This window comes from Vanellus vanellus (assembly GCF_965231255.1).
Source record: "Vanellus vanellus genome assembly, chromosome: 5".
Lineage (NCBI taxonomy): Eukaryota > Metazoa > Chordata > Aves > Charadriiformes > Charadriidae > Vanellus > Vanellus vanellus.
In genome coordinates this window covers 8,154,729-8,182,673 of record NC_138910.1, presented here as the reverse complement: position 1 = coordinate 8,182,673, position 27,945 = coordinate 8,154,729, and the positions used below count along the sequence as shown (strand labels likewise).

At 40.2% G+C, this 27,945-nt stretch overlaps 1 protein-coding gene across 1 annotated transcript; it reads left to right on the top strand.

Moving 5' to 3' along the window:
- Nucleotides 1-534: 534 nt before the first annotated feature.
- On the top strand, nt 535-27,759 carry RAB3GAP1 (RAB3 GTPase activating protein catalytic subunit 1; the record flags this gene model as incomplete). The annotated part of the gene is made up of 23 exons (XM_082483437.1): nt 535-701; nt 1,573-1,648; nt 3,938-4,070; nt 4,303-4,381; nt 5,037-5,156; nt 5,741-5,906; nt 6,682-6,781; nt 8,766-8,847; nt 9,646-9,714; nt 10,431-10,504; nt 11,225-11,317; nt 14,073-14,242; nt 14,576-14,674; nt 15,057-15,229; nt 16,119-16,173; nt 16,456-16,812; nt 19,213-19,350; nt 20,956-21,183; nt 21,696-21,792; nt 21,882-21,985; nt 22,095-22,210; nt 23,441-23,543; nt 26,486-27,759. The coding sequence occupies 23 exons, from the start codon at nt 535-537 to the stop codon at nt 26,726-26,728; spliced, it is 3,042 nt and encodes a 1,013-aa protein (XP_082339563.1). The 3' UTR covers nt 26,729-27,759.
- Nucleotides 27,760-27,945: the final 186 nt, after the last annotated feature.

Sequence of the window (27,945 nt, the reverse complement as noted above, 5' to 3'; positions counted from 1 at the left end):
GCTTGGAGCAACCTGGTCTGGTGGGAGGTGTCCCTGCCCAGGGCAGTGAGTTGGAACGAGATGATCTTTAAGGTCTCTTCAATCCAAACCATTCTATGATTCTGTATTACTCATACGTTTGCAGGTACCCAGCTCAACCGGCCAAACGGTGACAAGCTGCCATACCAGTCACACCCCGGACACCCGGCGATCCAGCACTTCGTTTACCCTCTCGGGCTGCCCCTGAGGGAGCCGGCGGGTCCCTGGGAGCAACCCACACCTCAGCTTCGCACCGCCGTGAGGTGACCGCCCCAGCGGGCGCCTCCTCGGCAGCACCCGTGAGGCACTTCAGGCCGGGAGCCGCCCGGCTGTCCCCTGCCACGGAGGGCTGCGGGGAAGGCCGCCCGGGGGACTGGGAGGCTCCGTGAGGGAGCCTGATCCGAGCGGTCCGTGAGGCGGCGGCGGGGCAAGACAGCTCTCACAGCGCTCCGCCGCTTTCCCGTGAGCCTCTGCGCCGGCGGGGGGGGGGGGGCGCTGTCCCGGCAGCGGCGCAAGATGGCGGCGGACAGCGATGTGAGTGTCTCCCCCCCTCACCCCTTCCCTGTGCTCTCCGTCGGGGTCGCGGCGGTCTCCCCGCTCACTGCTTCTCCTGCTCTCTCCCCGCAGCCCGAGTCGGAGGTGTTTGAGATCACGGACTTCACCACCGCCTCCGAGTGGGAGAGGTAGGTGGTGCTGCCGCCGCCGCAGGTCCCGCTCCCCTCACCGCGGCCCAGATGGCGGGGGCTGTGCCGTGTCCCCTGCCGAGGGGAGCCGGGCCTCGCCGGCTAGGAGGCCACGTTGGCCGGTACCCGGTGGCAGCCGGAGCCTCGTCCCGGCGTTACCGGCGCGTCTGTGCGGCGGGGGCTCAGGCCGCAAGTGATGAGTTGGTTAAGAGGATCGAGTCAAGCTGTTTCCCAACTTAGTGAAAGGTCTGGTTTAATATCTGTTTGCCAGGGATTAGAATAAAAGCTTATGTGTTTTTTAAGTAGCTGCCTCATCATTAAAATAGGGATCTCATAGCTGAAGCCTTTAAAAGTTAATAAACAATGCACAAGAAAACTTCAGGTGGAGAATGCTCTTGTGTTAATGTATTATTTTTTAAAATGCAGTTCCTGGTGACGATGTCCATGACAGAAGGCAACAGTTATTCTAAGTGCTGCATTTTAAATCTGAATTTAGTTAATAATTTTGTGTAAAATGTGTATTTATCTGAGAACAGTGAAACAGGAATATGTGTTAAAACTAATATGCTGCGATACCAGAAAAACAAAATGGTGAGATTCAGTAATCACTCGAAGCGTGCTCATAGCAGTGGCTAAAAGTTGCTGTCATCTGAAATGTAAACATAGGAGGACCATTTTATTTCTACAAGGAAGAATTATTCTGGTTTTGTTTTGATGCTTGGGGTTTTTTTTTGATGTTTGTTTGTTTGTTCTTTAGGGGTTTTTTTAAGGATTTCCTTAGTAGAACAACATATTGCCTGTTTTTAGGGAGCTGAATTATAATACAGTTTTAGTGTTCAGCACATATTAATGTCTTTTCTCCTCCCAATAGATTTATTTCAAAAATTGAAGAAGTATTGAATGACTGGAAGCTTATTGGGATTTCTTCAGGCAAACCTCTAGAAAAGGTCAGTTACTACTTCTGAATTTTCTTTTAGAAATTACATGTATTGCTGTTTTCTCAGGTGTGGCAGATAATGATTTGTATTGGGGAATTTGACTTGTAAAAGTGACACTTTGACAAACAGTTGCTGTAAATTTATGGGTGGGCTGTCTGCCAAACAGGCTGTTTCCCTGTTAAAGCTGGATCTTCGTATAGGGCCTAGTGATTTTTTTCATATCCAGTTTTGAGTCTGGAAACATGGTTGAAGCTGTTCTAAGTGGGTTTTTTTGCTCTGCTTTGTGCCTTTGTCACGCCTTGCATACTTATGGTTGAGGTCTCTGTAGTACTACTTGTGACTCAGTATGTTTCATAGATTGGAGAGATTTTTTTTGAAGTCTAATTAGAGCCTTTGTAGTGTTTTCTCAGTCCTGTAAAATGCAGAGAAAATTGCTGCGCTCTTCTGTGTACTAGGGCAAATAAATTCAGCTGTTCTGGATTGAATGGCTGCTGTGTTATCAGTCAAGTTTTATGATTCTTAATTTTAGGCAGGGTACGGAGTATTCAGAACAAAAACTTATGTTATCTCATTAACTAATTTTCAACCTTAGCTGTCCATGTATTTCTACATGGCTTCTTTTCAAGATCAGACCTCTTTTCTTGGTTTCTAGTGAGAAGAGACCCTTTACATATCAAAGGGTAGTCCAAGTTGCTTTGTTTTATTAGCAGCGTACAATTCTATACGGTAATGTTGACTTTTTCCTAGTAACTTTTCTATGCTGTATTTTTGTTTAAAAAATAATTATCCTTACACACAGGAGTTTTGCAAATTATAGATAAAAAATCATTTATCAGTGAAAGCATATTTGAACTAAATATTAAGGTAGTATTTGCATAGAATGGTATAAATATAGATAAAATCCCAGGTGGGAAACTTCTGTCTTTGGACAAAGTTGAAGGTGCATACGTTTAAGAGTCGTAGTTGCATATGAGAAGATATATCTGTCTCTATTGCCATATAACTCTGAAGACTTCTCAGGGGTATATCTGGACCTTGAAATGAGCATGATTGTCGGCAACAGGGATTTTAGCATTCAGCTAGCTTTGTAATGAAGTGCTTTGAGAATTGTTTTTTTGAAATTAAACCGTGCTTACCTATTTAAGAATATTTAGCAGTAGAAAAAGATGAATAATTATTGCAGATTGTGTAGGCAGTATACTTTTTAAGGCTTATGAATGTTAACCTAAATTTATATATAAGGGTTGTGATCAGTGGCACAGAGTCTAGTTGGAGGCCTGTAACCAGTGGTGTCCCCCAGGGGTCAATACTTGGTCCAATTTTGTTCAATATATTCGTTAATGACCTGGATGAGGGGACAGAGTGTATCCTCAGCAAGTTTGCTGATGATACCAAAGTGGGTGGGGTGGCTGACACCCCAGAGGGTTGCGCTGCCATCCAGCATGACCCGGACAGGCTGGAGAGCTGGGCAGAGAAGAACCTAATGAGGTTCAACAAAAGCAAGTGCAAGTTCCTGCACCTGCGGAGGAAGAATGCAAAACACCAGTATAGGTTAGGGGCGGACCTGCTGGGAAGTAGTTCTGAGGAGAAGGATCTGGGGGTCCTAGTAGACAGTAAATTATCCATGACCCAGCAATGTGCCCTTGTTGCCAAAAAGGCCAATGGAATCCTGGGCTGCATAGGGAAGAGTGTGGCCAGTAGGTCGAGGGAGGTCATTCTCCCCCTCTACTCTGCACTGGTGAGGCCACAACTGGAATACTGTGTCCAGTTTTGGGCTCCCCAGTTCAAGAGGGACAGGGAACTGCTGGAGCAAGTCCAGCGAAGGGCAACTAAGATGATTAAGGGCTTGGAGCATCTGCCTTATGAGGAAAGGCTGAGAGAGCTGGGACTCTTCAGCCTGGAGAAGAGAAGGCTGAGGGGAGACCTTATTATGGCGTACAAGTATCTAAAGGGTGGGTTGAAGGAGGATGGAGCCAGGCTCTTTTCAGTGGTTCCCAGTGACAGGACGAGGGGCAATGGGCACAAGTTAGAACACAGGAAGTTCCGTTCAAATACATGGAAAAACTTCTTTACAGTGAGGGTGGCAGAGCACTGGCACAGGCTGCCCAGGGAGGTGGTGAAGTCCCCTTCTCTGGAGATTTTCAAGACCCGCCTGGATGCAGTCCTGAGTGATGTGCTCTGGGCAATCCTGCTTTAGCAGGGGAGTTGGACTAGATGATCTCTAGATAGAGGTCCCTTCCAGCTCTGAAACTCTGTGATTCCGTGATATGATCAAATAATATCTTTTTTTATATGCAGGGTGTATACACCACAGGATCATGGGAAGAGAAATCAGATGAAATTTCATTTGCAGACTTCAAATTCTCAATTACCCATCATTATCTTGTACAAGAACCCAGTGACAAAGATGGGAAAGAAGAACTGGTAGAAGGTAGCTTATAGTTCTCTTACATGTCCTTAAGGATATGACAAAAGACAATTTCAGAATGTGGAATTCACAGTGTGTTGATTTGCTTCTGTGTGAAAATTTCTGGGATCTAATGGGTGTGATCTGAGATTTCTGCTTTTAGTATGCCTTGGATTCAACAAATTGCTAACATAAGTAAATTGTAAGTCAGCTGAATGGATGCTAATATTCTTCTTATGTATCAATTTTTTGACAGATGCCCTTCCTCTGCCTATGCAGGACTTGCTGTGCATGAACAATGACTTTCCTCCTAGAGCTCACTGTCTGGTAAGATGGTATGTATGCTGCCTCTCATCTTTAATACAGATAAGGATAACAATTGAAGAATCTGTGATGCTGGCTCAATCACTTGTTTTCGGTTTTTTTTTTTTTTTCCATAAAGAGTTAAAGCTTATGTAAAATGATTCATTATACTGGACACAGGAAAAGACTTCAAAAAAGCCTACCATAGTGGGCCTATCTTTTTTTTTTTCTTTCCCCATATCCTGGTTTTATCCTGGTCATAGACTAGCCAAGCTTTTACATTTATAATATTTAGATGCATTCTTAAAAAGGAAAGCTGCAGCACCTTAAGAAACAACAACCATATCCTTAGTAATGCAGATCTTTAGCATGTTATAGTATTATCAGAGAGATTGTTTTTATGTATAAATAGTTACAGGACTGATAGACCTGGAAGTCTTCACGTTATTTTGAATACTGTGTTTAAATCTGGTTAAGCTCCAGTAGTCTGTGTTTTGAGAATTTGCAGCACTTCATGCCCACTCAGTTCTTGACCTCTCTGAAAGAGGTACTCACATCAAAATAGTAGATTCCATAGCCTATTGGTGACTATAAGGTTATTCAGGTTACAGTATTTCTAAAAATTTCTGTGTTTTAGCTGATGTGCTAAAAAAATAGGGATGTGCTCTTATTTTTCTCTCTTTTAAGGTACGGCTTACGTGAGTTTGTTGTTATTGCTCCAGCTGCAAATAACGATGCAGTTCTTAGTGAATCCAAATGTAACCTTTTGCTGAGTTCCGTTTCCATTGCATTGGGGAACACTGGCTGGTAGGTGTAAGCCTTTTTGCATGTCCAGGTGAAACTCTAGCATACTGCTGTTGTGAAGAAAAAGCGTTAAACTGTTAGCAAAATACATTGAGTTTGTTGTATTTGCACCATAATATTGTTACAGAAGGATTTAAAAAAAGAAATTTACCATGGAAGCTTTAAAAAGATTGATTGTTGTTTGTTCGTTATTGTTTAGAAACTTCAAAGGCTTTTAAAATCTGCTTGAAGTTGTTGGAACAAGTGGTATACAAAATGTAACTTTGGAAGAGGATTTCTTCCCCATGTGTGTGGTAACAATAACTGTCTAATATTCCTCAAAAATATTTGGACTGAAAGTTAGGTAGTTGAAGTCATGGATAGCGCTATGCTTATGACATGACAATTTGCTAGGCGTTCCACTTAGTGGTGAAGTTAACAATATTTTTCTTTGATTCCCGTTAAGTGTTTTAAACTGCGTTCCACCAAGACAAAATATATTGTAACGAATATGAAACTGTTGAAATTATGTTAAAATATTTAGCTAGTTTTAAAGAGTACAAGACAGCATGAAGTTTTAAATAATCTGAAATATTCATGTTTTATAGTCAGGTACCACTGTTTGTGCAAATACATCATAAATGGCGACGAATGTATGTTGGAGAATGTCAGGGTCCAGGAGTTCGAACCGACTTCGAAATGGTTCATCTTCGCAAAGTGCCAAATCAGTATATTCATTTATCAGGATTACTGGATATCTTCAAATCCAAGATTGTAAGTGCATCGGAATGTATAGAACTGATGCTAAGAATAATTATTTTATTACTTGGTTGCTTGTAGATTCTCTTCTGTCTTCTAGGGACATTTTTTCTGGTAAGGATGAGGCTTGTGCTGCTGATACCAAGAAAGTCTTTTTCAGATATTGCCAGTATCTCGTGATAAGGAGTGCAAATTTGTAGGGGTTTTGTTCCTCAGCGTTGCCACCTTCATCCATTTTTATTTTCTACTGGCATGTGAAAGAATGTGTCTGTTTTATAGTCTCCTTGTAACAACCCTCTCTTCCCCCTCCCCTGAACAAATTCTGATTTGCTGTTTAAGAGGAGAGAGGTGGGTTTTTATTCTGATACTTTGTAGCTTCCCATAGCTAAGTTCAGAGTGAAGAACAATATGATGAAAAGTGAGGAGCAGACTCTTTTTTTTTTTTTTATGGAGTGGCATGCTGACTGCTGCACTTCACAACTGATACTGGTAGTCAGCAATCACATCAAAATGCTGAGGAAAATATCCTTAATGAAAAGCTAATGCATTCTGTGTCAGAGTTACTCGTGAGTTACCAGTTAAATGGAACATATGAATGTCTTGTGTTTTAGAAAGCTTATGTACTTACTTTTACCTGAGTGTCTTGTTGAGCAATGGCTTTACTAGTAATTCTTGCAGTTCTGATAAAATTAGCTCTAATACAGGCTATAATAACTAAGTTCTGTTCAAGGCCTGGGGTGTTTGAGAGCATGTACTCTTTACATAAATTTTTTTGTCTAATATTTTCAAGGGATGCCCTTTAACACCACTGCCTCCAGTTAGCATGGCTATTCGGCTTACATATGTGCTTCAAGACTGGCAGCAGTATTTCTGGCCACAGCAGCCACCAGGTAGGAGATTTGTGTCCTCAGAATAATTTGTTTTGAGATCAACAGTCAACGCTGAAGAAAATGTTTGCGTACCTTGCCAGAAGAATTAAAACGTTTTCTGCATTATTAGGAAAGGCTTCAGTTACAACTGAGTGCCATCCCACTCCCTATGATAGGCTAGCAAGCTTAAAGCTGCTCTGAAATCATGTCTGTGGTTTACGGTTTTGACAGGGCTATGTCTAGGAATACGCCTTTTTATTAGTGTTTAGAGATATAGCGATACTTGTAAAATGGTAGTATCTATTTGGAGAGAAAAAGGTGACTGACTGTGGGTCTGTAAAGAATTCTGCCCTGAATTCCATAGGGAGACTTTTGGATTCAGTTTTTAGCAGGTGCTAATAATTCACAAGATTTGCTTTTAACAGACCTATTTATATATAGCATCAGAAAATAAATTATAAACTTCTCCTGGCTCAAAGGTAGACAAATCTGGAGGAAAAAGGTAGATGTTAGTTCCTTCTTAACATACGTTTTATTAGTGATGTGGTATTTTGGGCACAAGGTGGTGGAACAATTAAAATGCCTATGTTCTATTCTTGGCTTGGTAGTAGTTTTATGTAAGAAGGTTTTAAGTATTAAGGGCACACTTAGAGGGACAGAACCTGTGTGACCTTGGTCTGGTTACCTAATTGTTTGGCTTTAAAAAAAAAAAGAAGTCTGTAGTGAAGTTGATCCTGTGTGCTTTGTACCTAAGAAATGTTGAAAAGAGAATCCTGCTCTTAAGGGTCCGAGAAAATCAGGGCTGTTTTGAGTGATAGTTTCTCTTTGTAGGTAAACTTCGTTTACCTAAAGAACTTGGGAAGCTACTTCTACAGATTATACTTTTGTTATTTCTGCAGACACAGAAGTCAGTGTTCTCTGTGGTCTCTCTCTGCGTTTCTATAGTTATTTACTAAGTCAGGATCCCTGCTTTGTGATGAATTATTTGTACCACTCTGACCATATCTCTTGATTTGAGCAGTTTCAATAAATTGTACTCTTTCAGAGGATTCTGGTTAAGGGAGCTAGTAGCATAGTGCATTGCAGAGACTGGAGATGGACAACATCATTTTTACTGCTGTTGCTATGTGCAGTTGTGGTTTTATGTTCATTGTGAAGAAGTAGACCCATACTTTATTACCCGCACTCAGTTAGCTCTTCTGAAATAAAACCAAAGAATTTAAATGCATCTTTTGTCTTCTCTGAAGAAGAAATTATGTAATTAAGTTATCCAAATACTTCTGCTCTAATACCTTACTTGTTTTGTATGTAAACAGTTTGCCAGATGCATTTAAAATTAAGGATCAGATGCTGTAATAGCATTATTATAATGGCATTAGAATACCTTATTACCCATTTAAATTTTTATTCAGTGAAGGCTGTCTATTTTTGGTTTATATATTTGAAGGATATAACATAAGAAGTGGCCAAGGGTGCTGGGAGGCATCTTTAAGGACTCTCCCAGATCATTGGGTTAAGTCTTTAATTGTAGGAGACATAACATAGCACTCTCTTCATAAAATCGTCAACCTTTTAAAAGTAGTTTTTCACTCTGCAGAGTTGCTCTTCTGGAGTCTTCCTTTTCTGCTTGGAACTGATTTCATGCCCAACATTTTTATGGCAAATTCATGTCTATTTGTTCTTGTGTCAACATTGACTCTTTAAGGCTGCCTTTATAGCTATCATCTTTGCCTGTACGAAGGGAACAACCTTCCCTCCACACGAATTACAAGAATTGTATCTGTCTTATTGAATGTCCTGTTACATGATTACTGCCCAGTTTCTGCTGCAAACACTTACTTTGACTATATGCTAGGATTGCATTTTCATAGCTCTGTCACCTTAGCTGCTCAGCTATTCTCTGGTCATCCTACATGCTACAGTCTTTTTAATATGAAATTAAGATGATATGTCTCTTAAAATATTCCATAAATTCTGTATGGAAAATGTATTGATCTGTCTTCAGATATAGATGCTCTAGTTGGGGGAGAAGTTGGAGGCCTTGAGTTTGGGAAGTTACCATTTGGTGCCTGTGAGGATCCTATTAGGTAAGATAAGAGTTCAGAAAACTATGTGTTTTAACTTCCTTAATGGAGGACTTAAAGGTATGTTATTTCAAATCTTAGCTTTGCCTGCCTGTCACTTAATGTGTCCCTAACAGGTGATGTAATTATTCAAGTACATAAGAAACATCTGAGAAAAGTGATGGTCTAATAGCAAATAAGACCATTTGTAAAATTTCTAGCTAATAAATCTTTCACCATAAACTTCTGGAGTACTCTGTTTATCTCTGAAATTATTACGTTGAAGTATACCTTAACTGGAGATTAACTTTAGAAATGGTGTGCCTTCATTCAGGGGTTGGACTCATTCTTATCTTTTACTTAGACAGTTGTAGGAGAATTACATTGAGAGGGTCTGTAAACTGAATTATTACAGTCTCTCTTCTGAACACCCCATCACTACGCAGCAAATCTAGGAATCATTTTAGTGTATTAGACAGTGGTCGATGCTGTAGGCAATTCATGAAAGTTGTTTTCTCCTCTGTACCTGGATACCTAAAATACAATGTGCAATCTCTGCTTTTGTAGACAGGAGTTGAAAGAGTCCTGTATGCCAGGTACTAGTAAAGTTTAGTGCAATACTGGGTGACATGCTGTAGAACAACCAATGGAATGTATGCAGCAAGAAAACTCTTTGGAAAACATGCATATTTCTGGATGTAGCTGAAAAATACATAAAGGGACTTAAATATGAACTATCACAAATACCTTTCAAGAGCTTAACTATGATAGAGAGAACACTTTCTACTAGTGCTGAGAGATTTAACTCTTGTTTTGTTTCAGTGAGCTTCATTTAGCTACCACATGGCCTCACCTGACGGAGGGTATAATTGTTGACAATGATGTTTATTCGTAAGTATTTCATCTGAATTGCAACTATCTAGAAATATACTTTATTTGTTAACTACTGCATTTTAGTGACATCTAAAATGTGTGTGAAAGGGAACCCGTTTTGAGGAATGCTAAGGTCAGTTGATAGAACATCTCATTTGTGAAAACACTTTTTGAAATGCGTTTCTGTGTGAGAATATATTATTGTATCATAATCTCAACAGAACGCACCTCCATTTTTTGGCATATTCTCATGCTAGACTTAAAAGTTTTGTGTATTGCATATTTCTTGGAAAAGATGATGGTGGAAGGTAGAAAGCAAAAAGAATTAACTGATTGACATCCCTCTCCCAAAAATTATCATCCAGATTTTCTGCTAAGCCTCCTAAAGAGGAAGAACAGTGTATACTGATACTTAAGAAAGAAGAAAAAAAAAGTGGTTTATTGTTTTAATTAACACAGAAATGAGTTTTCAACGTTAATACACTTTAAAAGAAGACAATTTAGTTGAACGGAATTGTTCTCGTGTGTTTCTTATTCATGTTACGTATGTACATGAGAACAGGGATTCCTGCTTTCATTTTATAGTGTTTGTCATGTTCTTCTATGTAATGTGTACATTATGGCTTCCATGGCCTAACTGGCTATGACATTACATCTGTTGAGAATTTGATACTACTCTTCTGCGTACTTATGGTGACAGCATGACACTTGTTGTTTGTTGTTTTTTTTCCAAGTGACCTGGATCCTATTCAAGCACCCCAGTGGTCCGTGAGAGTCAGAAAAGCAGATAACCCTCAGTGTCTATTGGGTAAAACATCAGAATTCCCTATCTTCTCTTATGGCTTTTAACCTGTTAAGTTGTGAAGTTAGGATTGAGAAGCTGATTACCTAATGACCTCTGTTTCCCCACTCCCCCTTATTTTTTTGAGTGGACAATATTTTGGCCTTCTTTTTCAAGAACACGAGTTTTGCGAAAACATATGTTTCTCTTGTACGTTATTCTGTGTCTGTGTACCATGAACTTCATTGCTGTTCTTACTTCACCAGGTTCCAGAGAATAAGCATTTATTGTGTGTGTTCTGTGAAAATTTAGATTTCCTCAGATCTTTAAATTTTATGAAGTGCCCTCTGCATATATTCATTTCTTTAGTTGAAGCAGTGTCTGACAGGCAGGATTGGTATGCCTGGAGAGCTGTGCTATTGTCTATCCTCGCCTTTTAGCTTGTGGGGAAAATGGCTCCAAAACTTAAAAAAAAGAAATAAATAACATGCTGCAAAAGTTTCGTCTTGCTTTGGGTGAAGTGGATTAAACTGGATGCAAAATTGTGTTCTGGAGAGGTGGCTGATAGCTGTCTAGATGTGCATTTTCCTAAGCTCTAGTATGTGTTGTAAATATATTTGTGCTTCAGAACAAATTATCATGTTCTTTCAGATGAAAATATAAAATTTACTGTCCCTTTGAGGGTTAGCTTCTGGTTCAATGAGATTTTAATTGAGTAGTTGTTCAGAAACTTTGTTTCTCTTATAGGTGACTTTCTTACTGAATTCTTCAAGCTTTGCCGTCGGAAGGAGTCAACTGATGAGATACTTGGAAGATCTGCATTTGAAGAGGAAGGAAAAGGTAAAACTAAAATGTTGATGATTTTTGTTACTTGATTTTAATTGTTAAGCATTTTCTGTAATACTCCTAGGAATTTTATGGTCAGTGCTACGTGGTACAATTTCTCAGGAATTCTAGGCAAGCTTAGCTCCCAAAGCCCAGAGGATAATTGCCTCTGTTATAGTTCTGGGGTTGTTTTTTTTTTTCACTGGAAAACAAGGGTTTAAAATTTGACTAATGTGTACAAGAGTTGGTTTTGAGCAAACATAAAACAGATTTGTCTGCATCTTTTTATGTATTTTTGTATTTTTCCACTTTTTTATGCTTTTTGAAGTACTATGTAGTGCATGTTAAAACAGCCAGTTTAAAGAGTCTTTAATCTGTTTGAGAGGCTTTGGTGTCATCCTCCAAAACCCCCAAACCCCCAAACAAAATCAACAAAACAAACCAAAATTATCAGACCAACAGGTCAGACTTTACCCCAAAAATACAGGTACTGACTTCTTGATGTCTCTGTCCCTTTCTTTTGCTTTTCATGCTGTATATGGTGAACATTCCCTTCTTTCCTGCCTCTTGTCACCTTTCTTCCCTCCAAATATAGCCCATATCAATGTGTTTTCTTTGGTTATACTTGGTCTTAGTTTTGAAGGAGCTTGTTAGTTAGCTTAAAAAGGTCTTAGACAGAGTAATGTATGTATGACTCTTAGTGCTTGACATACAGTCTCTTTAGCCCTCCTTATCTCTAATTTTCTTGAATTGTTTGCCAAGATGAGGTTTTTCAGGCTGCTGGGAATTACTCACTTAGATTTGTCTGCCCTCTTTTTAACAAGGTTAATTCATTTTATTATAAGAGAGGTTCTGAAGTTTATCAGCAACAACTCTGGAAAAAATATTTTGATTGGGTAATTTACCTGAGGACTCTAAAACAGAATTGTGACGCCATGTAAGGTTGTATGTATAGTGATTAATAATGGATTTATTTAAGGCCTATCTAAAGCTCTAGCATATGCTTGAACAGTCTTTGTTATCTACAATGTATCATAGAATCATAGGGTTGGAAGGGACCTCTGGAGATCATCTAGTTCAACCCCCCTGCCAAAGCAGGGACACCTTAGAGCAGGTTGCACAGGAACGCGTCCAGGCGAGTTTTGAATGTCTCCAAAGATGGAGACTCCACCACCTCCCTGGGCAGCCTGTTCCAGTGCTCTACCACCCTCAAGGTAAAGAAGTTCCTCCTCATGTTTAGGTGGAACTTCCTATACTCAAGTTTGTGCCTGTTACCTCTTGTCCTGTCACTGGGCACCACCGAAAAGAGCCTGGCCCCATCCTCTTGGCACCCACCCTTTAAGTATTTATAATCATGGATCAGGTCCCCCCTCAACCGTCTTTTTTCCAGACTAAAGAGACCCAATTCCCTCAGTCTTTCTTCATAAGAGAGGTGTTGCAGTCCCCTAATCATCTTGGTAGCCCTATGCTGCACCCTCTCCAGCAGTTCCCTGTCCTTCTTGAGCTGGGGAGCCCAGAACTGAACACAGTACTCCAGGTGTGGCCTCACCAAGGCAGAGTAGAGGGGGAGGATGACCTCCCTTGACCTGCTGGCCACACTCTTCTTGATGCACCCCAGGATGCCATTGGCCTTCTTGGCCACAAGGGCACATTGCTGGCTCATGGGCATCCTGTTGTCCACCAGGACTCCCAGGTCCCTTTCTACAGAGCTGCTCTCCAGCAGGTCAGCCCCCAACCTGTACTGCTGCATGGGGTTATTCCTCCCCAGGTGCAGCACCCTACACTTGCTCTTATTGAATTTCATAAGATTCCTCTCCGCCCAACTCTCCAGCCTGTCCAGGTCTCTCTGTATGGCAGCACAGCCTTCTGGTGTGTCAGCCACCCCTCCCAGCTTTGTATCATCAGCAAACTTGCTAAGGGTGCACTCTATCCCCTCATCCAAGTCGTTGATGAATATATTGAACGGGACTGGACCCGGTACTGACCCCTGGGGAACACCACTCGTCACTGACCTCCAAGTAGACTCTGCGCCCCTAACCACAACCTTTTGATCTCTGTTGTGCAACCAGTTTTCTATCCACCTTACTGTCCATTCATCTAACCCACTCTTCCTAAGCTTCCCTATGAGGATGCTGTGGGAGACCGTGTCGAACGCCTTGCCGAAGTCAAGGTAGACCACATCTACCATTCTTCCCTCATCTATCCATCCAGTCACACCATCATAGAAGGCTATCAGATTAGTCAGGCATGATTTCCCCTTGGTGAATCCATGCTGAGTACTTCTGATAGCCTTCTCTTCCTCCATGTGCCTTAAGATGACGCCCAGAACAAGCTGTTCCATCATTCATTGGTTTTCATTGGTTGGTTTCGTTGGTATTCGTTGGTTGGTTTCATTGGTTGGTTTCGTTGGTATTTGTTGGTTTCGTGTATAAAGAAAGTTTAAATACTGGCTTGTCAGCGGGCTTTTTGCTGATGCTCTGCCTGTAATTGTCTGCAGGTATGCAGTACTACTACAGTAGGTGGCAGGCACTATCTACAGCCAACCTTCATTCAGTAAAATAAATCAAGGACAGTCTGTGACTCCTTCATGACCTGGTTCTCCTGCTTTATCTTTGTGACTAAGAACAGTGAATATAACGTGTGGAACCTGACAGCACAGGGGCATTAAAAACCGGTACACGATAAACAGACTGAATACGACAGGTGAAATTTTAAAGAGACGGTCTTGTGGTTTTTTTTTTTTTTTAATTATTTTTATTTTATTTTATAGAGGTTGCTGATATTACCCATGCTTTGTCGAAGCTCACAGAGCCAGCACCAGTCCCAATCCATAAATTATCAGTCACAAATATGGTTCACAGCGCAAAGAAAAAAATTCGCAAACACAGAGGTGTAGATGAATCACCTTTAAATAATGAAGTTCTGAACACTATTCTTCTGGTAAGTGAGCTGTCTCTGCACGTTAAATGCATACAAAACATGTGTTTCATGCTTCCACTGCTGCATTTGGTTTATAGTTTATGGCAGATTTATAAAGAAAGGCCTTGATGTCAGTTCCATTATTTGAATTGCATTTATCAGCTTTCTGAAACAGCCTAAGTTGTTACAAGTCTCTACAATAAAAGTAGAATGAAAATGAACTCTGAACTCTGCTAACAGTTTTAATTATAGGGATTGCTGGTATGTAACCAGCAGTAGCTTTAGGGTAAAAGTGGGAAAAGCAGGAAAAAAGCGTTCTGGTGCAAGTTTGGATTTTGTTTTTCTTTCTTGAAGTTCTTATTTCCTGATGCTGCTGACAAACTCGGAGATGGATTTGAAAGCAGAACCAGCACTCCAGCAGGAAACAATCCTCCTCCAGAGAGTGAAGATTATGTAAGTTTTTTTGACTGGCACTCATGAGAGAGGGAAAGGAATTTTGAGGGTGTGTTCATACAGACTTTACTGTGGTTGCCCTATGTCTTGTAATAAATCATTTTTGGAAAGATGAAGTTACCTTCGTGGAATCTCCAGGTAGAAATAGTGATTTGGGGTTGTTTTTTTTGTTTGTTTGTTTTATGTTTTTGGGGGTTTGTTTTGTTTAGGTTTTTCCTTCTAATTTTTTTTTCTTTCAAAGACTGTAATTTTTTTTTAGTTTGTATTTACAGGCTTAAAATGGTATTTAGCCACTTGTATTATCAAACAGGAAAGAGATCGTATGGTTTTGGAAAAATGTGTTTGTTCCTGTATTTCCTACCTTCTTTTATTTCTTACATAGAATCTCTTCAGTCAGTTTAAATCTGCTCCTTCTGATAGTCTGACATACAAACTAGCTTTGTGTCTTTGTATGATAAACTTCTACCATGGAGGAGTAAAAGGAGTAGCACATCTTTGGCAAGAATTTGTGTTAGAAATGCGCTACAGATGGGAGAACAACTACCTTATTCCGGGGTAAGGTGTGTTTTGTTGTTGCTTTGTCATAGAAAATGTTCTTTATTTCAGAGACAGAGTGAGTTCACTATGACTTTGTAACATACTGTTTGTTGGTTTGGGTTTTAAATTGCAGATGCTATCCTCTATTTTTATTACCCTACTTTCTTAAAGCAGGAAAGGTTAGGCAGTAGGGAAAAACATCTGTTTCCTCCTTTGAAAACTTCAATGTGTCTGGAGGAAGCTCAAGTTGGTCACTTTTCTAAGGGAGCTGTTCCAAATTCCTGCTGGTGTACTAGCCTTTTTAGGTAACTAATGCTGTCTCAAGTATTCCAGCCCTTCCAGGTTATGTCTGCTGCAGCAGAGCTTGTTGCAGACCAAACGAAGGGTTCTGTCGAGATGAGATATCAACGTAGAGCAAAAATTAATTTATTTATTTATTTTTTTTAATGGGATGGACTGGCCATTTACTTGCCGGTTTATACTTTCAAGTGGTTACACTAAGAAATAAAATAGAACTTGAAATATATAGAGATGGTTCTACTGTATGATTGCTGTTTTAAAAGTAATGTCAAAGGTGGTTAAGTTTTGTTTGAAAACAGTTACCCTTTTAACATCCAAACGGAAAACTGACCAGGAGGTAGAGGTTGTGTCTGTTTTGTACTAGTGTGAATGATCTCTGAGCTTCAGAAATGACCTCTAGGAGATAAATGTAGTTTAACTTCTGGTTTTGTTCAGTCACTGGTTTGTCTTCTGAGACCACAGAAGAAGAGATGCATAGTTGAAATGGTGGAGGTGGGTTCAGTGTGGATATTTGTGCCTCTTTTGGATTTCATATGATTTAAGACCACATTTGTGTAAAAGATTCAACTTGATAATTGATAATGGTTACACTTCTACCTTTTGTTAGATTAGCTAATGGCCCTCCAGATCTGAGATGCTGTTTACTGCATCAGAAACTTCAGGTAAATATCCCAAATTTAAGAATGATTTTTCTCCTAAGGAAACTGTCAAAATTATAGCAATTATTAGCTAAATATATTGGTTTTGTAGATTTGGTTATGCCTGTATTATTGGGTCTGGACTGCATTTTTGGGGAAAATCTTTATTATAGCAACAAGCTCAATGGAATTATTATCTTTTAGAATTATAAGAGATTTTTGGTGACTGTCCAAGTTTTTCTGTGACATTGTTTCCATACGAGAAGTAATTGCTAAACTTTTTTTTTTTCACCTTTAACTTATTAGATGTTAAATTGTTGCATAGAAAGAAAGAAAGCAAGAGATGAGGGGAAAAGGGGGACTATGTCTGATCGTTCCCCTGGTGATACTGGAAAAGGAGCAGACCACTCTGGAGATAACCCTGATAAGGAAAAAGAAGTTGGCAAGTCCTGGGAATCATGGAGTGACAGCGAAGAGGAATTTTTTGAATGTCTAAGTGACACAGAAGATCTTAAAGGAAACGGGCAGGAAAATGGAAAGAAAGGAGGAGCAAAAGAAGGCAACAAAGAACCTGTAAACTTGAAACCAGAAGGTCGTCTGCATCCACACGGAAAGCTGACGCTGCTGCATCCAGGAGAGCCTCTCTACATCCCAATAACACAGGTTAGGTAGCAAGAGCTGAGACAGATGTGCAATACGACTCTCATGCAATGTGGCTCATACCTAGGACTGTGAAATTGTGTATAGTTTGCAGGTTATATTCTTATCTGTTGTTAAAATAGCTAAGTGCCATTACACGGCACATGCAGGAGAATAGGGTGATCAGGCCCAGTCAGCATGGGTTTGTGAAAGGCAGGTCATCCCTGACAAACCAAGGTGACCCGCTTAGTGGATGAGGGAAAAGCTGTGGATGTTATCTACCTGGATTTTTGCAAAGCTTTTGACACCATTTCCCACAGCATTCTCCTGGAGAAACTGGCTGCTCATGGTCTGGACAGGTGTACTCTTCGCTGGGTGAAAAACTGGCTGGATGGCTGTGCCCAGAGAGTGGTGGTGAATGGAGTTGGTGTCCAGTCACAAGTGGTGTTCCCCAGGGCTCTGTGCTGGGGCTGGTTCTCTTTAATATCTTTATCAATGACCTGGATGAGGGGATCGAATGCACCCTCAGTAAGTTCACAGATGACACTAAGCTATGCAGGCATGTTGATCTGCTTGAGGGTAAGATGGCTCTGCAGAGGGATCTGGACAGACTGGACCGATGGGCCGAGGCCAATGGTATGAGGTTCAACAAGGCCAAGTGCCGGGTCCTGCACTTGGGCCACAACAGCCCCATGCAGCGCTACAGGATTGGGGCAGAGGGGCTGGAAAGCTGCCCGGCAGAAAAGGCCCTGGGGGTGTTGGTGGGCAGCCGGCTGAATATGAGCCGGCAGTGTGCCCAGGTGGCCAAGAAGGCCAACAGCATCCTGGCCTGCATCAGGAATGGTGTGGTAAGCAGGACTAGGGAAGTGATCATCCCCCTGTACTCGGCACTGGTGAGGCCGCACCTCGAGTGCTGTGTTCAGTTTTGGGCCCCTCACTACAAGAAGGACATTGAGGTGTTGGAGCGTGTCCAGAGAAGGGCAGTGAAGCTGGTGAGGGGTCTGGAAGACAAATCTTATGAAGAACAACTGAGGGAACTGGGGTTGTTTAGCCTGGAGAAGAGGAGGCTGAGGGGAGACCTTATCACCCTCTACAACTACCTGAAAGGAGGTTGTAGAGAGGTGGGGGCTGACCTCTTCTCCCTGGTGACAAGTGATAGGACGAGAGGAAATGGGTTTAAGTTATGTCAGGGGAGGTTTACATTGAGTATTGGGAAACACTTTTTCACTGAAAGGGTTATTAAACATTGGAATAGGCTACCCAGGGAGGTGGTGGATTCACCATCCCTGGAGGTGTTTAAGAAAAGGGTAGATGTGGTACTTAGGGACATGGTTTAGAAGTGGTTTTTGTCAGGGTAAGTTAATGGTTGGACTTGATGATCTTAAAGGTCCCTTCCAACCTCAGCAATTCTATGATTCTAAGTGGTTTTGGCCTAAGATCTTTTTTTCTGTTTTTAAAGCTTGATGATGCTGTTAAACTGAAATCTCACATGCTCTTCGTTTTATTTGAGAATGGGTCACTTTACCAAATTTCACTCAAACCAAATTCTTTTAAACAAGAATTAAGCTGTCTTGTCTACCTTAAATTTGGGATTCTTTTTCTTTCCAGCTCTTGAAGCATCTTCTATCCCCCCCTTACTTTCTTTCCTGTAAAGTAGGAACTGCCATGGTCCATGAATCCACGAAGATTTCTAGCTGACTGACCAGAGTACTGGATCAGTTTTGCTGCTACTTTTTTTCTTTTTTCTTTAAAAAAAACCCCAACAAACATTTCTCAATTCATATCTATAAGGCCATAGTCATCAGGTTTTGGTACCATTATCTAAAGCAGGTTTATTATCAAACTACTAGAAGTGTTATCTGACACAAACTTTCTTGTAGAGTGACTAAGGATGAAATAGGAAGCAGTGGTGTCAGAGGAAGTAGTTTGAAATTAGCTATGCATGAAGAATACAGTATTTTTCATTCATATGAGAGAAATTAGTTTTAATGAATGTTGCTTTGCGTGGGTAAAAGGCATGAGCAGAGTGTAGTCAGGCAAAATGTTGTAAATTAATTATGTGCTAACAGTATCAATGGCAAAAATTCTACATTGCTTTAGGTGGATTTTCATCCATCTCAACAAAACAGTATCAGTCAAACACTTCCTGGACTTCATCTGGATTTTGGCATTTTAACGATATGTCCTTATATTGTTACTTCATTCTCAGGTTGTTTTCTTTTTAGTTTCTTTTTGTTAGTGTCATCTTCAGAGGCACAGCTTTGGGCTGAACAGTTTAAGCAGTAGAAAGTTATGATTATTCCCTTTGTGTACAAATAAAGTAGAATGAAGTTTTGGTGACAGGGAGCTTTCCGCTCCTTCTTCCTTAAAAAGGGCTAAGTCTAGAAGAGGTTATATGTAACCTTGTGTTTTTCCATGTTGCAGGAACCAGCACCCATGACTGAAGATTTGCTGGAAGAACAGTCTGAGGTACTGGCAAAACTAGGGACATCAGCAGAAGGTGCTCATCTTCGGGCACGCATGCAGAGTGCCTGCTTGCTCTCAGATATGGAGTCTTTTAAGGTAGTACTACTTGAAGAATTCTGTGAGACTGCTTTCTTAATTAAACTATCCCTCTTGCTTGTGTTGGACAATTTTGAAGGTTTTTCTGATGAGTTGTGGTTTTTTTTTTTTTTTTTCTCCACAAAACAGTTTCAAAACAGTTTAAAGTTGAAAATAAAAAACTATTGATAAAATTCTTGGAACATTTAAAAAATCTATGACTGTCCAGTCTATTATGCTGTAACATTCCAGTAAATTTGCACAATGTCTGTGGGAAGGGAAAAAGCCCTCAAAACATACAGCTGATAAATTGGGAGTTAAAACTCAGACAAGTACATGCAAAATGATGTCAGAAGAAAACTGACCGTGAAAGTTCTGAATCAAAATTACATGTCTCCCTCCCACTGCCTTGTACGTTTCATTTAGTGTCTCTTACCTGTACTTTCCACTATGTCTAGCTCTATAAAATGTCTCTAAATGGTTAAAATGTAAAGGTGATATAAAGAAAAATCTATTGACACGTTCACAGTTCTGTATTTGGACTTTGGAGAGGTGGACATAATTTTTATGTGTAGTTGAAGATGTTTTGTTCTTTAGTAGGAAGGATAATTTATCACTCTTTAGAGGTCCTATACAGCTGTTCATCAAATTTGGACTGGACTAGCTGTTGTTTTGGGCGATTTGTTCCATTTCTTTTGAGCTCTGCAGAGGGAGCTAAAAGCACATACACTACTGTCATCAAATGATCTCAAAGCTTTAAAACGATTGGAGATTCTGTCATGAAATAGCTATATGTATTTTTTTTTTAATTATTGCAATGTCTGTAGTAAAAGGATAGAGATGTACTCTAGAGTAAGAGTATAACATATCAGTAACAGTTTATTAGCAGTGACTCATCATATTAGATATACGTAGAGTTTTTTTCTATGGTGCAAGTGATCTAAAAACTCAAAGTAAGAATATAAAACCATAATTTGAAGCAGAAGTGTGCTCTTGATAGGTACATGGCATAGAAAGCCATGTTTCCTTTTGTGTTCCAGACTTATGGATGTATTTATTTGTGTTGACATTGCATCTGTGAAAAATGAAGTTGTGGTTGGGGGAGTTTTAAGTTCCTTTTGAAAGGAAGAAGAAAAGGTGAATTTTGTTACTGGAGTGTTAAAAGATGTAAAGCCAGTGCTGAAAGCATATTTCTGCGGCCCAGTGATTCTTTTAGGCTTGGGCTGTTTTTCTTCAAAGTCTTTAATGGTGTAAGCTTATACCTAAAAAATTAGTGAAAATTAATGGTTATTGCATGTATCGGGTACCAGATAGAAGCTCGAGTTAACAGTATAATTTTGAGCTTGCCTGAAATAACTGATGAATGTACTGTTTTGGGGTGATTAGAAGAAGGTTTCCTTTTTGTTGGTGTGGGTTTTACCCGTTGCCATTGTCTTGGTTTATGCTTTATTCCCTCACCCTCCCAGATATCTTTCCTAGTGTACAGTTTGGTGACAGTGAACAGAATTCCCTGAGTTTTGGCTCCTAGTCTATGCACTACCTGCTAAACTTTATTGCCTTCCTACCCAGGTTATCATGTTTTTATAGGCTTTTTCAGGCACAAATTTTATCTCCTCTTCATTCCAGGCAGCTAATCCTGGCTGTTGTCTGGAGGATTTTGTGAGGTGGTACTCCCCTCGGGATTACATTGAAGAGGAAGTGGTTGATGAAAAGGGGAATATAGTAATTAAGGGCGAGCTGAGTGCCCGAATGAAGATTCCTAGCAACATGTGGGTAGAGGCCTGGGAGACAGCAAAACCGGTCCCAGCTCGGAGGCAGAAGAGACTCTTCGATGACACTAGAGAGGCAGAGAAGGTAAGCTCTGTGGCTAGTGATAGTCTGATCTGTAATGCTTATAGCAGCCCATTCTTCTTCCTCCTGCAAGATTTAAACATTAGCACATCATTCTGCTATATTCTTGGAGTTATTAAACTGTTTTGTACGTGGCTGAGGGTTAATCAGAGATTCTTGCTGCTGTACAACAGTGTGTTTGAAGTATCTAAAATAATTAGTGTGCGGAATGTAACTTCCCAAACTGTATTACTTAGGTACTTCTTTGAATTATTAGTAAATATGCCAGATTTTTATCTGCATGTATGTGTTAGGAAGCTAAAGGGTTCCTAAAATGTAATTATTTTTAGTTTCATTCTAACCTGTTTGGGACTGTAAGCAATCACTGAGGATTCATGTAAAACTACCTATTGAGTCCTGTCTTACAGCAGTGCTCCCTTCTTGTGAATTCTTCAATGTAGGTGCTCATCTTTCAAAGTTAACCTTATCTTTGGGAAGTGGTTTTGATCACTAATATGTTAAATTTTCTGTTATAGGTGCTTCATTACCTTGCAGTTCAGAAACCAGCTGACCTTGCAAAGCATCTCTTGCCTTGCATCATCCATGCAGCTGTACTCAAGGTAAAGGAAGAAGGTAAATAATGTTTAATAAATTATTAAGTTACTTTAGGGTGAACACGGATGCAATAATTACACCTTCTTCATTTCTTTTCCTCCTAACAGAAGCACTAGAAGATATATCTTCAGTTAAGAAGATTATTAAGCAGATAATATCCCATTCCAGTAAAGTTCTGCGGTTCCCAAATCCAGAGGACAAGAAGTTGGAAGTAAGACACTTATACTGACTGGAGCTGAAAACTTAATAGACTTTTACATTGTTCATGGGAGTGCTAGAAGAACATCTTTTTAATTTTCATTTTTATTGAACTTCTGCAGGAAATCATTGCTCAGATTATGAGTGTGGAAGCTATCATCGCCAGAGCCAGGTCTCTGAAAGCAAAATTTGGGGTAGAGAAATGTGAAAATGAGGAGGAGAAAGATGATCTACAAAGGTGAGTGATGATTTTTTTTATTCTTTTTCCTGTGTTGTTTTGTTTTTCCTCTGATGCCCCTTTTTTGTTGTTTCAAAATTTAGGACAAATGGAAGTGGTGACAATACAGAAATACTAAGGAATCATATTTAGTAGCTATAAACATTAGGTGTCCCTGTCCCTAGGGTACCTAGAGATGTTATATGTGGATACTCTAAATGCTCCTTTAAGTAACCGTCTCTTTGAAAACACGTGATAGAGATTATTTTAATGGATTTGTTTTTATCTTGACAGCACCAGGGATTTAATTTATTTTTTTGTGTATGTAAAAGGTATATTTAATGAACTTTGTTACAACAGAGATAAAATTAGTTCTATAACTAATCTGGAATGAAATACCACCCAAGTTACATTTTCTTATTCTAGTCTCCTTACTAATTTGAAACATTACTGAGGAACCACATGAACGACAAGCGACAAGCCATGTTTCATTGCTGTCAGATTATTTACTTATTGCTTAAAATGACTAGTGTGTAACATTAAAAAACCAACACGTTAGCTTGCTGCTGTGCTGAGAGGGAAAGATGACATCTTTGTAGTACATGTTGGGAGTTCAGAGGAGTGATGTCTGACTAGAGAAATATATTTATGCTCCAAAAAATTGCCATGTTGTTACTTCCGTGCGGCTGACACCGTGAAGGCTTTTCATGTTGAATTTATACATGTGCATTAAGAGCCTGGGTTCCATTTATAGTTATTTGAGAGAAGTAATCCTTTCAGAGGCTGAATTGCAACCTAGGTGTTAATTGATCCTGCTGCTGGAGTTGCAACGCAAACGACTATGTAATCCTGCCTTTCCTGACCTTACGTGGGAGGCTGCTGCATTCAGCTTAGTTTTGACCTATGTTATCTGTGAAAGAACAGCTGCTTGTATTGGCATGAAACAAAGCAACAAAGTTGGAGGGAACAACTGAAGGCTAAGGAGTGGTTTAGTCTTCAGGGTAGAGGGAAAGGAGTAAAGGGATGAAAAGGTGATGACAGCGTTTGAGTGGGATGTTGAGAAATGTCAGGGTTTTTTCCTTAAACTTTTAGAACGGAGAACTCTTGAGAGCGTCTGCCAGTTCTCACTCTGTGCAAATGATGCTAGGTGGAGACCTTCTCACAGGAAACAGTTCTGCTTTTAGATTAGCAAACTGGATACAGCTGAGAATTAAACATTCCTTTTTCCTTTTCAATGATTTGTACCACCAGATTCGTAAACTGTCTCCTGGACCAGCCAGAAGTGTCAGTTATTGGTGCAGGAAGAGGACCTGCTGGTAGCGTTATTCACAAGCTGTTCGTGAATGCTCAGAGGGTAAGAGCGAGCTCTTGATCGCTTTGCAGACACTTCTAATTTAAGCAGTATGGAGCAATGACCTATGATATGATGCCAGTTTATTTTGTCTGCATATATGCATGTATTGTCATAAATGTGAGGGTTTTTTTTTTTTGTGAGGTTCAACGCGATTTTGGCAATAACAGAACCTTGCAAAAAGAAAGAGTAAGTGACCTGGGATGTTAAAAAATTAAAGCCAGCTGGGTAGATAGAGGTGTCATTAATGTTTGATTTATTGTTATGCCACAAATTTCTACTTTATTCAAGTTACACAATATATGCAACGTTGCAGCAAGAACAATCAAGTGTGGTGATTGTTTCACATAGGAATGTAGAGAAACACATCATAATATTAAATACTTTAGGAGCAACTTTTTAGACTGAGCCTTATACTTGGAATGCTTGAGATTTCTTCTATGGAAATTAGTGTGCTTAGGAAGAGTTTCTGTTCTTTTCCAGCATAACTGTACATTCTATTTACTTCTTGCCAGCGTTGTATGTATTTTATGGAAACCTTTCCCCGGCCTGTATTGGTATAAATACTCCCTTTTTCTCTTAAGCAGCCGTAGTAATAAATAGCCTTAAAGTATTGATTTCCAGACTTCTTGGACTGCAGTCAGCCTTCAGTTTCTGTCAGAATTACACCTGTGCATAGCATCAAATTGTCTAACTAAAATTTAACTACAGTGGTAATAACAAAGCAGCATAGTATTGCAGACATCTTAGAGCCTGAAATCCCATTTGGAAATCATTGCTGTAAAAATGTGATTGGGTATTAAACACTTTTGAGGTATAGATGCTTTTATAATAATCTGTAATTTGCAACTCAGCATAAAAAGGACCATTCTGAAAACAGACCATGGTTATTCTGAGAAATGAAAATCGGAACATTCATTTTGTCCTTCTAGTATCTAGGGAAAACCTGGTTGCAAATCTCAACATGTCAACCAGCCTTACTTACAGGCTTCCCTGCAAAGGCTAAGATTGTGCCCTGTAAATGTATGCAAGCATGTGCACTTCCCTTTTTGATACTGTGTAATTATGTTTTTAAAGCTGAGTAAGAGTTTCTAGCGTTAATGTTCGATAAAGATGTATGTAAAGATGTATGTAAACATCTAGGGTTTTGTTTCTTTTGAAACATCAGTAACTAAGGCTAGGTTACATACACTTCCCACTAGGAGCTGGTCACTGCTAATTAAGACTTCTTAGTGGGACAGGAGCCAACTTGCTACCAAGAACCCCTCGAGTTCAATCTGCCATGAATTATTTCAGTAGGGAGCTGTTCGGTAAATAGCAGTTGAATGATTTCCTTGTTCATTACCTTTTGAACCTGGACTCCTCTCCCAGTTGTGTAAAATGTGTTGGTATATTCTCAAGTTTTCTCAGGAAGATTAAGATAGCAAATGCATGTTCTTGGAAGTAGAGTGCATGATATCTCTTAAACCTACAATCTCCTTCTAACCTCTTGTAAGTCACCTCTGACTTGCCTTTGTTTCTGTCTTTCATCACTGGTTCTTTTCTCATCCCTTTCCAAGCTGACTGAATCTTCTGATGAGGTAACCAACTTTGTCCCTCGTTTCCCACTCATTTTCCCTAGCTACATAGAGTTGAACCTTTTAGTAGATATAGACAGCAGCCTGATTTAGTTTGTACTGTTGTTCACATATTAAGCATAAAAATAATTTTGTGTTTCCAGAATGGTTTTTCCTCATTCACAGATTCCATTTTTAGAGCCTAACGGGTCGTAAAAAAGAGAAATCTTTAAAAAACCAAAAATCAAACCAAACCAAACAACAAACATTTCTTCAAGTGAACATTAATGTTTTCTGATGCTGAAATATGTGGCCTTGCCTTTTATATTCTTCTCTGTTGCTGTCGCTGTCTTTTGTTTATTGAACACCCAGACGTTTTGGGGGGTTAGGTAGAGATGGACAGTACCTGACTATCATGGAGATAGATACCACTGCTTATGGACACTGCTGAACTTTTTGGGCAGACACAGAGGAGTTTGGGGAAGAACTGGGGTAACTGTGAAGTGTAGCACAGGGAGCATCCTCTCTGTTGGTTTCCTAGAAGTGCTTTTGCAGGAAGAAGTGGCACTTGTCCCCGGTGACTTCTGTGGCACAAGCTGCAGAGTCGAGTGGTGCCGGGTCCCCGCTCCTAAGGACTGGCCAGGGGAGAGGGGTGGGAGCAGAGGGGCCACGAGGGCTGTCCAGTGGCTTGTGCCATGCCTGAGTGACACCAATAAGCTTGAGTTGTGTACACTTAAATTAGGACCCTATTAGGGTATTGGGGTGTGTGTATATATATATATATATATATATATATATAATTAGGGAATGCTTACTGGGCTGACTGGAGCATGCCAGCCCTTCTTCCAGTATTCAGACTTCAGTGTTGGTGCTTACTGGCTCTGAGGCAGTGCGCGTCGATGGAGATTGCACAGCGTCTCGCTTGCTCTGCAGTGTCTTTCCAGCAAGCTTCTCTCTGCCCATGAGAAGCACATATCGAGGTAGTATTTTTGAGTTTGAAAAGGCAGGTGACTTTTTGCCAAGACTCCAGTAGTGGCACTGGTTATTTTTAAAAAGAGGCTGGCTTGGCTTCGTGTAGCCACAGCGAGCTGAGGGGAGAGCCCTGCTTGAGAAGGGCATTTCGTCTGGTCAGAACCCTCGCTTCACACTGCCAGAAAATCAGGAGCTTAATCTAGGCCGGGCTTCACCATCCACACATGAAGGTTCTTCCATTTGATTGTGCACAGCTTATTTCTTGACATGCCATTAGTGTCTTGCTCTGTGTACACATGAAGCCTTTTGATGTGTTTACCATTTCTAATCTTCCTCTCTTCCTCTTAAGAAGTATTTTCTGAATCCTAATGTTAAGAAACAGCTTGCCCTGTCATCATACCTCTGCTCTTATTTAAGGTTTCTGCAGTGCCTCCACTTGATGAAGAATTGAGGAGATCAGCTTCATCAGAGGAGCGAAGACTCAACACAGGAGCCGTTTCAGATTTCCCACCACCCACGGGTCGGGAGGTGATTCTGCGCACGACTGTCCCCCGCCCTGCTCCTTACTCCAAGGCATTGCCCCAGCGCATGTACAGCGTGCTGACAAAGGAAGATTTTCGACTCGCAGGTGCCTTTTCAGCAGATACAACATTCTTCTGATGTAACCAGCTGCGTTATCTTGTGCATCTTCACAAGTAGCATGCTATTAATTTTCCTTTGGGGAAGTTAACACAGATTGACTGGATTGTGGCGAGGAGACAATACGGTCGTCATTAGTGACGGAGCGTCATATTCCCAAGGACAGAGTGGAACTAGCAGCCGAGAAGGATGCCTGTAGCAACTCTAACTTGGAAGTCTGGAATGGCTTTGTGAGTAGTTTTAATCGGATCTTTGGGGAAGAAAGTTCAGCAATCTCCTCTCTGTCCAAATGGAGCTTTTTTTTTTTTTGCTTTAGCTTGTTTAGTAATGGACATGAATGGGCTGTATGCAAATAATTCAAGTTGAAATTCATGCAGAATGTGCTGCTTTACAGTTCTTAATCAGATTTTATCAAGTTATATTAGTCTACTTAAATTGATATGCAAACATAAAGTAATTTGTATTTATTGCTAATCATAAATATTGAGCCCAGTATTTCTTGGTTAATCGCTAAGTTGCAAATACTTCTAAAATATCCTTAATTTTATTTAAAGTACACAGTACATTCTAGTTCATGCTAAACTCCCCCAGCATTGCAGAAGTTGTCCAAAAAGATCTTGTCTTGGACACTTCTCCCAGACAGAAATGAATATATTTGGGGCTGTAACTGGACGGTAAGCCCGCTAGCCTTAAGTGGATTGCTGATGGTTTTGGAGACTTTATATCCTTCCCTGCATGCAAGGGCCAAAGCTGTATGTAAATGATGTGTACAGAGGTGTTTCACTGTAAGCAACTTGCTGGTATTTACAGAGACCATTTGAATGCATACTGTGTCTTTGATCTGAGACGAAACGATTCTTTTGCCTGCTGTGAACTAACCCCACTGGATATCATGCAAACACTACAACCTGTATGTGCCAATGTTGCTTTACAGTGATCTTCGTGTGTTTTAGTGAGAATCAGCAAAAGAACAGCATTACTTTACAAAATGAAATGTAAAAACAGCTACAGTATTGCCGACATTATTCAATAAATCTGAATTTATTATTGGCTCGCAGACTTCTTCGGGTACTAGCAATGGTTTTTGTCAAAATACTTTTTAAATGTTATCCTTGCATGATTTGACCTAGGAACACCATTGTTTATGACTGACTACATTCAGTATAGGAAGTTCCGTCTCAGATAGTAGGGTAATGGTGTTACCCTAAATCTTCTTTGAGGGGGTAGGGGCCAGGGCT